We start from the raw sequence: 16,251 nt of genomic DNA on the forward strand, positions 1-16,251 counted from the left end.
AGGCTTAACTCTTATTTCAGCTGCCTACACCTTACACCTTTGATACGTGGCAGTCCAAAGGCAACAACGTGCATCGTGCCTGTGAGCATTATGTTATTTCTGCCAAAACACTTAGATGCCTTTGAAGAACAGAGTCTGGAGGAAATGGAGAGGTGCATTCTGATACATGAAATGCTGTTTGAATGCTCACCGCTCTGACATAAGTGGGTCCTGTGTGGTCTAAATGGTCACTGGTCTGCCTTGACCTGTGCATCAACTTTTTTTCTCTACAGTAAGATAATGCCACAATGCCTCCTCTTCATCTCACATGAGTACTAGGATGAGAAATTAATTAAAGTTTGCATGGCACATGGATACTAGTGTGACAACTAAGATAGAGCAAGAGGAAATCAAATGGTCCTGGTTCTAGAAGAGAATGTGAACTGAGAGCAAACTAGTATACCTGCTCCATTAATTGAGCTCTGAAACTTAGAAAGAAAAAATGAGTATGATCACTTAACTAGAGACTTTATCATAGTGCACAAAATGGGAGGAATTAAGGTTAGAGGGGGGAAACTAAGGTTACACGGTCTTAATATTAATGTTAGCTAACTTTGAGCATGTGACTTAGCATCCCTAATAACATTATTTTAAAATAATTTTTAATGTGTAATTATTTATAAAGCTCGAGACAGTAGGTGTGCTGGATGCTTTATAGGCATATAAAATTGACTGATCCCTGCCCCAAGGAGCTTGCATGATGACACCATACAAGGGATGGGAAAGGAGGGGGTATGGGAGGACAGAGTTGCAACACTGTGAGATCATGAGATGTGCTTACTGCTACATAAGCAACATTTCAGCTTCTTTGTGGTTTTCTTGTTACTCATTTAACACTATATATTAAAATTTGGTGAACAGATACATAACACAAATCAACTGTAAGGAAGGATACGAAGAAAGAGAACTATGTTGTACTGTGTTCAGAGTCAGCAGTTACTAAAACATTCACAGCCAATATCGTATGTAGTCAATTATTTATAGGGGTTATCCTGTGTCACCTCCAGCTGAGATCAGGATTCTGCTCTACCAGGCACTGTATAAACATATTGTGAGATATCATAACTGTGTGCAGAATTTTACACAGTAAGTGGCTGACAGGCATATCAGAGGCAGAGACAAAGATGGTTTAATAGATTAGAGGCTGAACCAAGGGTTGAGTGATTTGGTACTCTACACGCTAACTCTTCTATTTATTCGCATTAAGGCTGCTTAAACAAGAATCCCAAAACAGCACATGAAAATGGTTCTTACATACTGGAAAACAAGACCACAGAGGACTGGAAACCCCTGGGCTATGGAGACTTTCTTTTAGAAATTTGTCTATCTTCTTTAGGAACAAGATTCGTAGTATGTTGCAATTGCCATTTCTGTACATAGAAAGTTTGTACATGACTTACTACCCTGGCCATACTATTATGCTGCTACATGCAGACAAACCTATTGCATGTTGAAGACTGCATCCCTCAGCACTCCACTCTTTCCCTGACTTCAGTAACAGATGAGGTACAGACCCTGCTGTGATATTCTAAACCTATCCGACATTTCTGCTGCTCTGAGACCACGCATTCCATGCAGTGAATGATTCCAGAAGCTCCAAGAAAAATGAACTTAAAAATACATATACAATTAACCGAAGTAAGCAACATGGCAAAATACTCTTCATGATCTGGTGTGCAGGCTAAGAGCTCAGAACAAATCTACCAAAGAACTGTGGGCTTGACTGTGCTCTTCACTAAAATTTGTCAGGGTGCATAAGCAAAAGATAACTTGGTCCTTCTTTATAGCCTCTTCACACTCTAAATATAATCTGCTTCCACTTTAAGGGTAGTTTTTATAACCCACACTGTACAAAATGATTGTAGTATACAGAATTATAGTTATTTCACAGGGTAAAAAGCCCCAGTTTTTGCCAGCTTTACAATTTAAAGCTAAATATTTCCGTGATTTTTATTAACTATTTTTTCCCCCCAAGCCTGAGTCAAATTAACTACAATTTCTGGCTTCAGTGGAGCTCAGACTCAAGGAGGACGCTATTTCACTTCCACTAACTACCATTTCTTTATAGTATTGACAAGTTCTCTAAATTTATCTTTTCATATCTTCCTTTTAGAACTGAATTAGATCTTGGTACATGGACTGGAAAAAGACAAAAAGGAATCGTGAAACTCCATGTAAAATTTTCCTTCAAGTTCTGTAGTTTTTGAAACACATTTGAAATTCTGTGTAGCTTGGTATCGATTATTCATTTAAACTGCACTTTGACTTGTCTGGGAATTTAGAAGGCTGCTTTGGTCCCAGAACAGCTCATTCATCACAAGCACTACACATAATCTCAGGGCTCCCAGCAGATTTTATCACTGGGGTGGTGGCTGCTCTGACAACAGCAGCTGAAATTGATGCACTCCAAATTTGACTGTACTAAATGCTGTACTCTGAACTGATTTAAATCCCAGAAAAACGAGAATTTAATATGAATAGCTTAAAAAACAAACAAAAACAAACCCAGGGCCATTTTGTCCTCCTCTCTACATTTGGGAAGTGGCTTATAAAACTTAGCAAGTTAACCTCAAAAGGATTTAGAAGAGCACAATTTTCAAAGCTGTTTTTCTCTACAAAAATAAGTTAGCAGTGGAACTGGATTTACCTTCAAACATTGCTGGCACATTCAGAGCACAAAAGTTTGAAGATTTTACTATTAGTATCTTCTCTGTGGCAGCCTCCATGGTTGCTGCCATGAGAATAAAATCCATCACAAATGTTAGACTTCAGCTCTACCTTAAAGTTGATTTGAAATAATTCTGCTGTCCCAGAGACTAAAATACCCACAATTAAAGAAACCCTCTACTTCAGCAACAAAACCATCACCTATTTCCTCTCCTTTTTAATTACAGAACCACAGAGTTGCCTGGGTTGGAAGGGACCTCAAGGATCATGAATGTCCAACCCAATTATGTCCTTTATTAATTAATCAAATTATGGACATATCAGACAAATACGGAATATTTAGAATACTAAAATCACCTAAGTTTAGACTGGGAGCCTAGTTCAACCTGCTTCTCCAAGTAGGGATAGTTTCAAACTCAGCTGAATCTTTCCAAGGCTTTGTCTAGCTGAGTTCTGAAAACCTCCAGACATGGAGATTTCTCAAAGTCTCTGTGCAACCTGCTCCACTGCCTATTTTGAGGAATTTCCATCTAATATTCCATTTTTATTTCCTTTACAGCAGCTAGTAACTATAGTTCCTTCCACCGTGTACCCCAAGAAGCCCAAGTCTGCATCCAGATTCTGCTTACAGTCCTCCTTTTGTATGGTGACAGACTGCAGTCAGATCCCTCCATATCTGCATTGCTTCTGCAAGATGAGCAACCCTAGCGTCCTCTCCCCCTCATACTTTTCATCTCCAGCACCCTGTCAACTCTGTGACTCTCCTACAGACCCTCTGCAGTTTGCCATCCTCTCTCGGGGCTGGATGCAGTACTACAAAACTGGATTCCCAGATGCAGAGCAGAGGGGACAACAACCTCCCCAGCTATGATGGGCTGTGCTCTTGCAGCCCTGTATGTCTTTCCACCTTTCAATCCTCCCACTTGGCAAGTGGCAGCCCTGCTGATCAGCCAATTAAATGGTTCCCCGGGTGACTTTTGCAAATTCTATTAATAATGTGTTTTGTCACATTGTCCTGCTGCCTCTACTTTAATGATCCTTTCCAAATATTAGAAGTCAAAAATTTAGTTTGTTTATGTGGCAAAGGCAAATCCAAAATCTAGAAAAAGTCCAAAATATTTTCTGTTGATTAGGATTTTCTTACAGTGCTTTGCCTTGATGTTTTCACTCAGCATTATGGCAATGTTTTTTTTTTTTTTTTTCTTCCCCTAAGTATACATGTGTGCTTTCTTAAACCCTTAGATCCTTGATTGTAAGGAAAATTGGTACTGCTTAATTATCTTAATACTGAAATGAATGGGTTGTTTTTTTGGATCAGGTCTGGAATGGTAACTGTAACTACTACACTAGACTATTTAATACTCCAAAGACAGACTATATCAGGACCTAAAACACAGTAAAAGGAAAAATCAGAAGTAAAATGTATTCCTGAACAAGTATCTAAATGAGACTTGACCCTGTTCCCCTTGATATTGATGAGAAAAGAAAAGCCCTGAAATCATTCCAATAAGTTAAATACTGACTTGGCCTAATTTATACCTAATTCATCATCCACTGCATGATCCAGGATGAAGTTCTCCCTCAGAAATGTGTGGAAGGAAATAACTAGGTCATGATACATGTTCTTATGAAGGGGCTACAGATTAGTAGCTGAATGGAGACAGACCAGAAAGCACAGACTTTGTGTCAACTGAGAATTCAGAGGAATTTCTGGCCTCTGTCCCATGACTCGGCAGCATCACACAGAGTGGATCCCTGTCAGTATTACCAGGCCACCCTCCTTGCTGAAGGCACAGCTTCCTTCCTATTTGGCCAGTTTGTATTTGCAAAGTCCTATAAATTTTGGGTTCCCACTGTGGCCCTGCCACCAACTATGTGAGTTTTGGCAAACAAACAGTGTCAGAGTCACTTCTGATTGAGGGCAGTTTCTAGTTAAATTCCAGGTTCTTGTATTTCCCTGCAAAACTGCAGCACAATGTTTGTTTATACAAAAAAAAAAAAAAAAAAAGTGTAAAAAAACACCAAGGTACAACACCAGTGGAAGCTAGCAGTAAGTGAACATACATATGCATGTACATGCACACACCCACAAATAAACCCCCAGATTTCACGGAACATATCCTTTTCTACTTGACTTTAAATGGCTTGAATTTTCCCATTTTATGAATTTTTCCATTTAAGACCTGTAAGTTATTTTTCTAGATCAATATAAAATATCACTTCAAGTACTTCATATACCATCAGAACCACAACAGAAGCCAAATTGTAACAAAGTTACTTCAAACTTTTTGGAGAAATTAACTCTGGAGGGCAGCACTCTTTAGCAAGAAACTTAACTACAAGTTCAAACAGAAAAGTGACCTTTGCCTGTTGCTACAAGTATGTCACTGGAGGGGATTTGGCAGAGTTTTTATTCAATGGGAGGAGTCACCTGGCTTTGGTACTGGTTTATGAAAGAGCAGAAGAAAGTAGAAGCAGCAATTGGCTTTCCTAAATGCCTCCGTGCAAGAAGGACATATAAAATATTTTCCAAGAGTTGGCTTCAAATGAATTCTTACCTGTGTGGAGTACTGGCATATCCCACATTATCGCAGTACGTGTTCTTTACAGAGCAAGTCTCTGTACCATAGAGCATGTCTGAGTCCACATAGCCATTCACCAGCCTGATGTCTCTCAACTTCATACTGTCATTTTGTGAATCCAGTGACACAATGTCAGAAGGGGAGCTCACTACACCTGAGTCTTCAGTAGTGTCCTCAGATGCAAAGCAGCTGCTTTCTGATGCTGTTTCTTCTACTTCTGATAGCTCCGTAACTGTATCATCCACTACATAAAAATTATCATGTGCAGGCAGCAGGATCTCTAAATGAAATACAGTAAGTAAAGTTAGTTGAAAGTAGTTAGGAAATAAATACAGAGATCTACTTCTTTGTAAACAGAAAATGAATACATGAAATCCTTTAGAAACAGTACAATAGACCAGAGCTCAATATTTGTGTACAAAGGCTGCTCTGAAAATAAAGCCTCCTATTTTATTACGTTGTCTCATGATGTCAGAGGTAGATGTTGGTATGGCAGCAGAGGTTAAACCTTCTCACCAATATTCCATTACATTTTTTTGCTGTGTGACAGATGGTAGCAGAAGGACAATGAGGGACAATCTGACACAATGGCACCTAACATGGAAGTGCATATGAAGGTGTACATGAATTCCAACTGACATTCATCCACATTTGCTGAATGTTTCTGGAGACGAATAAACCAAAGTTTAAATGATGGGATGCAAGAAATGATTCCTGTTATTGCTTGTGATGACATCGTCTAATTACTCCTTTTAAATTTTGCCAAATTATCTCCCATAATACTACACATAGATAAAAATAAGCAGCATTTCCCAGGTAAGACACTGAATTGGTATAATAGATCTACACATGGCCTACAGGATGAGTCACTTTATTTTACCATCTTTCAATTTCCTATGTGTTAAGTGGGAGAGTAACAATCATCTCTTAGCAAAGCATAAAAAATCTAGCATTAGAAAAAAGCAGGCACAACTCAGAGCAGAATCTTTCCCAGCTTTCAGTCATTTGTAAAGGAAATCAGGGATATGCTCTTTGCATGCTTAATTGTATTAAGAGTTTCAAGTGATGAGAGATGATTAGATACTGTGTGGTTTTTCATGTTCTGATCTAGTTTGTTTCCTATGAAATACTTGCTGGCTGCTGTTGCTGGTGTTTTTTTGTGTGTGTGTTTTTGCACCACATCATTTAAACACTTTGTTTTGTTGGTGTTTTTTTTTGGTAAGAAATATAATTTTGTTATTTTCCTTAGGTAATGTACAACTTTGCACTCCACTCTGCAATCACGCTATTAAAGGGGAATGGCTAATAATGTCAATAATTCCAGAGAGCGACTGAAGACAGAAGCAAATTCAAACACACTACTTGTGATCATAATGAATCAATGAAGACTAATCTGAATATTTAATTGCTAATTAAAAGTGTACCCCATTTTCTTCTTCAACATCCATAAGCAAAAGGAAGGTTAAAAAACTGGTTATGTTCTGATCTTGCAGACTCGTGGTAGATGTCAATTACATGAAGACTCCCACGTCTACAAGTGTGATTAAGATTAAACTATTTCTGAAGTCATAATCTACAAATTTTTGAAGCATACGTGAAGCTACATGTTAATGAAAATCATAGAAATAATTCTGTATTACACTGTATACACAGAACTATTCTCTTTAAGTCAGGGAACTGACAGCAACTTTCTTAAAAAAAAGTATTACAAACATAATCTTCGAAGGGTGTAACTTAGTGAAGCTTCGAGTAAAACTAAAATAAAAATCAAAGCAACATTCTCCTTGACTGAGGTTACAAGACACCATTAAGTACTGAAATTGATTTCTGACAGCAGAAGCAATAAAATTCATAGGGTTACAAATCATGATTAAAGTTGTAAGTGCTGTCAAGCATCAATATTAATGATGGGAGATGATCCAAAGACTCTATTGTGACTTTGGAAGTAACGTTACTCCATTTCTTTGACCTTATTTTCTGTAACATTAACTCCAGGTTCCAGATTTAATCCAAGAGATTGTTCCATGTAAAAATATCAATTATAGGAATGAATTATGTGACACTGATGGATTATATTATGCTCATGACAGAACTACAATTAGGAGAACACCAGTATCAAGGAGAAATAAGAATAACTTGACATTAAACACCCAGCAATAAACACCCACAAAAATATACACTGAATGAATAGGTAAGAGTATATGGCCTGCTTGGCTTTTAAGTAAAAACAAAAATCCCCAGCGACAGTGTACCACCAAAGCATTAGTAATAGCTACAATAGGTTAAAAACAGAACAAAGTACAGTACGACACAGCAAAGAAATCACAAGTGGAAAGTAGAGAGTAGAAGCACACGTAAAGTTTTGGAGCAATGCACAATGCAGTATATTTTGATGCAAAGAGACCTCAACATAACACTGGCTACAACATTTGTCACCAGGATGCCATAAATGATCTTCATCCTGCAGTTTATGACAAAGTACCTGCTTCCAGTTCCTGATACCAGGGTGGCAGGCTTTTCCTCTTGAGCTGTTTCTCTCATTTCCTGCTCTTCTTTTTGCCTGCCTGCAACTATTTCTGGCATCTTTCTGTTTCAGATTATAGATCTTTGATCACACAGCTTCACTATCATACTGCAGTAGCGAAATCCTTTTCTCTCAATGTTTTATCCAGCAAGGTGCCCTGCAGCAGGACCCCCACACCCTAGCCCCTTCTTCACACATACTGTTAGAATGAAAACTGATTCTCTTATCATCAATGTCTGCACATGTGAACAGATCCCTATCAGTTATGCTTGAGTCTTGGCATCTGAATCATCCTGTTCAGTGTAAGAACCTCTTGTTTAGCAACATCTATCTGAGCAACGGGAATACAGAAAGACGCCTTTTCATTCAGGGATTAAATTCCCATGAAAAACCAAAATGACTCTCTCACTTCAAGTCTATCAGTTTTGTTGAAGCAGTTCCCTCATCTTTTTTCCCTCATCTTTTATCTTCACAGAGAAGATCCTTTAATTCCAACATTAACACATGTCAACAGAGTTGCTGGATGAGGTAAAACATTTTGATTATCACTGTTGCTTATCTTAACACCTAGGCACACGTGAATATTGACAGCTGAAGTTCTATGTTATGTTTCAGCTGTTGTGAATTGGAGCTATCCTTGGACGGTTGAAGTAAGAACCTGTTCTTCCTTTCACACACTTGAACACATCTTCACCAGTGCAAACTAGGATGTCCAGGTCACATGAGGACACAGCAGTTTCCTCAGAAAACACACAATGCAAAAAGTCCACCTCAATGTATTGAGTGGTCTTGACTCTGGGAATCAGAAAAAAGCTTTTACAGCTTTCTAGTCTTACACAGATAACCAGGTAATGAGCAGTAGCAGATGCAATCCTGTCCTACAATTTTTGTATATTTTCTCCTCAGACAGAGTGTGCATGCACAAAAAACACCACACAGTGAGCACTGTATGACCACAGTAGTGGCAGCCAACTGAGGTAAGTCTGTGGCCAAAAGAAGGAAAAATTTACTATCTGATGCTCTCTACTCTGTCATAATGCTAAGACCATTTCAGTTTGGCCTTTGATTTTCAAGATCTTACGCAGACACAAAACATCTGGGTTGAGATACAGAAAACAGCATTTACTCCATGAGCTGGCATACAAATAGCAACTGCCACAGATAGGGTACTACTGAAACAATGCTATACCTCAGAAGACTGCATTTCTGAAGCAGTAACAGTGCCAAGCTCTTCTTTCACTTAGACATAATCCACTTAGAACTATGGATACCCTGAGCTGGAAAGGTCCCACAGGGATCATGGAGTTCAACTCCTGACTTCAAGTGGTTTGAAGTCTCCAACTCTACTAAAATTTTTGTGTGGTATCTCATCCACAGTTTCAGTCAGCGTTCCTCCATGCCTTGCATTCCCCTGTACCTACTCAGGACAACAGGCCCAGAGGAGAGCCCCACAACAGCTCTGCCCTGCTCCCAAGCACCAGGCCTGTGGCTGCACAATTAGGTCAACCACAACTGACAACGGCTTTCTTGGGGAAGCTGTTAGCAGGAATGTTGCCCCTGATCATCAGGAAGCAAAGGGGAGAGTAGCTCATCAGTAAAGAATGCAAGCTTCTTGTTTAACACAAAAGAGATTTCGTTGCTTTAATCTCAATAGGCTGTAAGTAATTAGGAGAACACTGAGCTCTGAGTTCAGAAGAGCCATATCTGCACTTGTGCAGCTTGATATTGCATATATGTACATATTACTCATACAGAATGCCAGTGACGGAGAGATAGATAAACATCTGGTTTAAATGCCAATACACACTTTCAAAAATGAAGACTAAATTCAATACAAAATGACAATCATGGGTGAAATCCTCACTTTGATTACTGATATCGACTTCAAACAGGACTGAGATCAGACTGAAGTGTTCAAAAGATGCATGTCTCACCCAGATGTATGAAATCAGAACCCAAGTCCACAACACTGAAGACCAAACCATCCCTCCCTCAGAGTCCAGTGTGTACAAGGCATATGTCTTCTCTTGCCAAAGTGCAACTGTTCGCTAAGAGCTGCGACCTCCCTCCTGTTTTTATGACACTGCTGGTTGTTTACTGTCATGTTCAAAGACAGACTACAACCAAAGGCATTTTTCAAGAGATAGCAGCTGATCTGAAGAACTGGAACTTTGTACTGATTTTAGTGATGCAGAGTTCCTATAATTCCTCCGAGTTCTTGTTCCCTAAGAGGTTGGCAATTATTTTCCAATTTCTTTCACCACTTGTTCCACTGAGAAAAAAACTTTCTTTTCATGGATTGAAATTACTCTGCTGTAGTTCAAATAGCCTATTACACTAAAATTGTTAAAAATATTACAAACTTCATCATGTTAAAGAATAATAATTCTTATAATGATGCCCAAATTGCAACATAATTATTTTACTGACAGTACTTAAAACTTCTAGCAAGAGAAAAAGTTGCTCTAATTCTTTGCACTGGCAGTACAAAGTAAAGATCAGCGTTCAAGAAAAGTGTGCAATTCTCATGTACTTGGAAGAAGCCTGGTGGAAAAAGATGGGGAATTATGGCAGCGATTAACAGAGATTATAAAAATAAGTAAAGCAGGAGCAGTGTAAGAACTTTCACACAAGTACAATGGGTACGGGTTATATTTTACTCATTTTGCTCATCTATCAAAAACTTGTATGTGAAGTATAGGTTCAGTTAAAGAACAAGACAGAATGGGCTATCTTCTCTGAATTTATGGCAATTTAGATTCAACATGTTTCTTAGTATACTTGAGCCTGCATGCCTACTTTCACTTTTTAAATTTAAATACTAATTATTTAAATAATGAGCACTGTTATTCATTAACAATAGAATTAGGGAAGTTGGGAAAACAGACTGAGCTCTGATGCATTCTTTTCAATTCCCGTAACTGCCCTGCAGTGGCTGAAGATGTGCCCAAGGAATGTGATAGTGAGGATGCTTTGCAACTTCAGTCCTCCAAAATGAGGATTTAGGGCAACTTAGTACTGTCTCAGTTCATTCAGCTAATAGAAATCCAGAAAAATTTCATTTGAGAAGTACCTCTGGAGGTCACCTAGCTGAACATTCTCCTCAGAGCAAGGCTAACATGCAGCTTAGACGAGGCTGTTCATGACCTTGAGCAGCTGAGTTCCTAAAATCTCTAAGCACAGAGACACCATAGACACTCTGGAAAATCAAAAATCATTCCCTGGGCAACATTATGGCTTCTCCCCATGATGAACTCTTCCTTATGCCAAATTAATTTCTTTTCCTCACTCCAACTTGCTATTGTTGCCTTTTGCAGTGAACCTCTGAGAAGAATCTGGCTCTACTTGCCTCTTCCTGCACTACAGCATTCAAATCCTCATTATCCTTCCCTTTAGCAGGATCAAAAAGCCCTGTGCACCTCAGAATCTCCATGTACACGTACTCCAGCCATTTCAGAGACTTTCTACCAGGCTGCTGCCTTTGCTCTGGTTTGTCAGTATCTTGTCTGAGAGAATGCAAAACTGAGCCCACATTTGGACAATGAGCACACATGTGGCTTCAAGGCAGCCAAGTAGAAGGGAGTAATCATTTCCCTTGATCTGCTGGCCGTGTTCTTGCTAGTGCAATTCAGTATGTGGTTAGTGCTTCATCCCATGAGGGCACGTTGCTGACTCATGCAGTCACGCATGTGACTCGCAGTTCTCATACAATGAGGTATTTTCAGTCTCCTTTCTAGCCTTATGTCCCATACATGTTTTCTTTGCCAACAGGTTCTTTAAATGTGGTTCTTGTTACTGCAAAAAATCTGCAACCAGAAACTACCAACTCAAGTAAATGGCTGCTACCTCTTCGCATTTCAGACCTCCAGTTTTGCCATCTGCCACACAAGAAAACAGAGAAAAAAATGTTCAAAATAATGCAACAGATTTTTAAATAGGAAATTAATAATAGGGCTTTATTATCTCTATTTTTTTCCCCACAATCCTTTCTTCAATGACTGCAGAAATCTCTCTGACCTCTGTAAAGCTAAAATGCTCCTACTGTTGTTGTAATGATTGTTATCCTTCCCCTTCTGGCACTCTTTTCAAACTCATTTTTCACTAGTTCCTTCATTTTAAAAAGACCTTATCTGAAGGCTCTGATGACTCCACACCATAGCCACCAACTGCTCAACCTTCTTCTACAAGATCAGACATAACAGATTCCATTCCTGTGCAAACGCAACATGAAGAGCAAAATTGTTTCTTGTTCTTTAAAGCAAACAAGACCAAGTGTGCAAGTAGATAGGTTTTTCTTTTGATTAACTTAAGAAAACTAACACCATGCTTGGAGAAAAATGAGTTAATAGTGTGAGTTTTCTGCTTCCTATTACACACCATGAAGCATGATGGTTGCACTTTTATAAGAGTAAGCCAGAACTACATACAGGATGCTTCCCTGGCTCTCCTTGTTTCTTCACTTACGTGCAAGGAGCGAGGCAATGTGCCTCACCTGTGCAGCTCAAAAGACTATGAACAAACAGACAGCATAGATTAAAGAAGCAGGATAACACAGACATATATTTAAGAGTATACAATAGATAACTTCAGACTTGTACTGTATAAATCACTATGTGTAATACCAGAAACACGTTGTGATCAACATTGGGGCTCTTTAGAGGCCTTTGTGGGAAAGGAAAATCTAGATCTAACAACAGAAACTGTCTGATATAATAAGCCTGATGGAGAAATAAACCACTCTCCACATTTTGCTAGCAATTATTAGTTGTAAGTGATAGATTTTGGCAATCTGCATCCTTTACAGTGGTGGTTGGCTTCAACTCAAGTATGCTGCAGAATCTAAACAAATGGACTGTGAAGGTGATTTTCATGAGCCACCTTTGAGTACAGATTGTAAAATTGTCTGAAAAGCGTATGCAGTATAATGATTAAAACCAGAAATGATTAGTGCACCTATGCAATAAAACAATGTTTAATTAGGTGATTTTTAGGACCACAGAACAAAAGGCCATTTGCTCAACATTTCTTTTTAAACTTCTCCATCATTTTCCCTGTCCGTTCTCTTCTTGTCAATTCATTCCTTTCTTTGCTATTTGTCTTTACAGTTAACAATTTCATAAAATCTATTTCCAGCACAATCCAGGGAAAAGAACCATAAAACACTTTTGCACTGTAACTGTATTCTCCTTCCCCAGAGACTAGCTGCTAGTAAGCTCAGTAAGGAAAAGACAAAAAATAACCCCTAAACCAAACATGCATACGCACACACTTATGGGATTTAGGAACTCATTCTGTATTACAGAGATACCATTCCACTCACAACTGTGCATTTATTTCTGATTGAAAGTGATTTAGAAGTTGAGAACTGTGGAAAAGAATAAGGTTTATCTGTAATTGACTCTCCGTTACTGAGGCCATCAGGAACTATACGCATGCAAGTAAAAAACTTTGAATAGCTCCGTTCTAATTCCGGGACAAAGTATACTTGTCTTGTGCATGTAAGTGCTTCTATTGAAAAATCCTGCGTGAGTGAGAAGAAAATACGTGTGGTGCCATCCTAACAATACAGATTTATTATGCAGTAATGGCAAAAAAAAAAACTTGTTTCATTTAATAGCAACAGCTAAGAGTGAACTTTGGACTGGAGTGGAGGTTAACTAAATGGGATTTCACCATCTTGTTGAGTTTTTGCTGAGTTTTCATTCATCCTCACAGCACCTCAGTCCATTCAGAACCATGATATTTCCCTTTGGTGCCCTCTTCAGTGCATCACTCACGTTTCCTTACATCACCTTCTATCTTAGATCAGAACAGTACTGATAGCATTGTCTGAAGTCAGACAGATCCCTGAGAAAATGAAATGTTTCATGCACAAACCACTTGTCTAACTTACAATTAGGACAGCACAATAGAACTCCATTTAACTGGTCAAAACACACTTCAGCATAACCATCAATAATATAAATACCTCTGCAGTAGCTAGATCCAAATTTAGATATGAAAATCTTTTCATACATGTCTGTACTATAATGACACAAAGCTCACTCTTACCTCCTTTGTTGTACATTACTAGACTCTTTCCCTCTTTGACCATCATCGATAGAACACCTGCTTCCTCTCTGAAGTTCAAACTCCAACAGACCCTTCCATACAGTTTGGTTGATGATTTACTTTGTCAATTATATTTGGAGGAGTATTTTATCCTAGAAAAGCACGCTTCTTTTCTGAATTAAGGTATTTCGTATTTTACTATCCATTCACATTCAATTTCTTTTGTAGCTAACAAAATCAAAGACCAGAGTGTATGAAGTCTCTCCCCGAAGATCTTGCATAAGACCCCTCAGATCAGCATTGTACTATTCTCAATGGACACTTCTTGGCTGTCCTGCAGATGACACCTCCTGCTGGGCAGTGTGCAAACCAAGGGCAGCAAGACCAGGACGCTTGTCACAAAACATGCTGCTTGGGACTGTGCAGTCAGCAAAAAGCCACTGACAAGCTGCGTAAAGGCCCACAGAGGCCACTACTTGTAGGAAGGACACCAAAGGATAGCTGTTTTTTCCAATAACATAGAATAGCCAAGAAATCACTGCATGGGGCAGGAATCAATTGCTGAGTACCATAAACTCCTATTCAGGCTCTAGCCACGATGTTATCCTTTTCAGACATGCACAATGGTGAGAACTTTCTCATCAGGAGCTTAGTTAGGAGGGAATATGGGACAGGTGGAGAACATGGTGCTCACACAACAGCTTTGCTGTCATGCAGAGTCATGTCTGCATGTCATACACCCTTTGACAGCACATGGACTAGATCAGGTCATTTCAGACTTCAGCAGAGATGAGAATACCTAAGTCACAGCTGAATTTGGCTTATTCCTTCACAGTCCTCTTCTGAAGCAAGCTATCTCATCAACTGTGCTTTGCTCTCAGGCTCTCCTTCCCTACTAACTTAGAATACCAACAACAAGAAATGCAAACAGCCAAGCGTTGTAAGCGATATTATGCTTTGTAATGGTTTGTGTATAGCAAAATATTAATAGCAATACCTTTTCTGGCACTCCTGTGACCAGTACCCTCATGGAAGAAAAGCTCTTCTTCGGAAATGGGTCTTTATCTCAGCACTGACTTGGAATAAATTTTCCCCTTTCATATTTTACTGTTAGCATCGGGTCCTGCTTCCATTTAATCAGGCGGGTTTTGCCACTGACTTCAGTGGGAGCTGGATCGGACCACTTACTGATTAAAATGCAAAGCTGCAGGTATCTCCTCCATGGGAAGAATCCCCACAGGGAAAATCTATCTGCATTTTTATTCATGTGAAGCATTTTAAGACTTTCATTTACACAGTTCGTTCAATAATAACGTGCATGCTGTATAATGGGGTACCCGATTAAGCATGCTTAAGTGCCTTCCTGGAGCAGGGCCATTTCTAGAATATGATGGTTCAGTATGAGCATATCCTCAGAACAGACATGCTAGTTTGGGAAATTTTTCACCTAAGTTAATGGGCTTAATTCTGAATATGAACAGCATAAAAGCTCGTTTTTGCTACGCAAAATTCTGAATTTGCTGTTTTTAATTTTTAGCCTCAGTTCTCACAAAAATAAACTTGAGAACATCACACTGATGTAAGTTTACAAGTTTGTCTATGAAATTCTCTAACTTTTAAACCATAAAATTGGCCATTTTTTTTTCTGAATTAGTCGGGAAGAATAACAGTGCTAAAATTCAATTCCGTAAGTTTCATCAAGAAGTGGAAGAACCTTTGTAAGTTATTAAAGAAAGAACATCTATTTATTCATCTCATGATGGAGAGACGAAGGCTACAAACTACAACAAAACTCCAGAGTTGATCTTTTTTAAATGTCTAGAGAACTGAGTAATTAAAACAGAAGTTCACAGGATCTGCTTAAGGAATTACTTGGTGGGGTCTGGAGGAGGAAAAGTAGAAAACAAAAGAACAAGAAAAGGAAACACTCACAAATCTTCACAAATTCAAGTTGTCTTTTAAAAGCAAGGTGATGAGATTTCCTTCTCCTTCTATCTGTTCCCTTCATAAGTATCTCTTTTAAAGATTTTGGTTTTAATCCCCAAAAAACCTAAGCAAGGATTGTGCTTGGAAAATTTTACACAGGTGTGACAGGTTACTGTACCAGTTTGTACAGGACAGTTTATACTGTAATGCTCTAACCTTATCTTCACTCTCCTGATAGCTCATCATGACCCTCTCACCTTAGAGTGGCCCCTATCAGACCAGTGCAGAATTGAGTTGGCGGCTTGTTATTAAACTTACATGCCATGATGTGAAGAGTAAAGACTTCTGTGCTTTCGGTCTGCTAATTTTCTCACAGGCACTTATTTAATTCCATGGAAAAAATGCAAGGAGTTGCCTTGTGCAAGGATTTTTTTGAGTAAAAAAATTCAACCAGTGCACTGC

General features: G+C 38.8%; 1 protein-coding gene across 7 annotated transcripts in view; it reads right to left on the minus strand.

Moving 5' to 3' along the window:
• The window catches only part of COBL (cordon-bleu WH2 repeat protein), a 160,343-nt gene that overhangs the window by 21,272 nt on the left and 122,820 nt on the right, over window positions 1-16,251 (minus strand). For all 7 annotated transcript variants that reach the window (XM_085220502.1, XM_085220501.1, XM_085220504.1 and 4 more), the window contains one exon: window positions 5,265-5,568. In XM_085220502.1, the coding sequence (XP_085076628.1) occupies window positions 5,265-5,568 (304 nt within the window). The remainder of the gene's footprint in view (window positions 1-5,264; window positions 5,569-16,251) is intronic.

This window comes from Meleagris gallopavo, chromosome 3, assembly GCF_905368555.1.
Source record: "Meleagris gallopavo chromosome 3, MGAL_WU_HG_1.1, whole genome shotgun sequence".
Taxonomy (NCBI): Eukaryota; Metazoa; Chordata; class Aves; order Galliformes; family Phasianidae; genus Meleagris; species Meleagris gallopavo.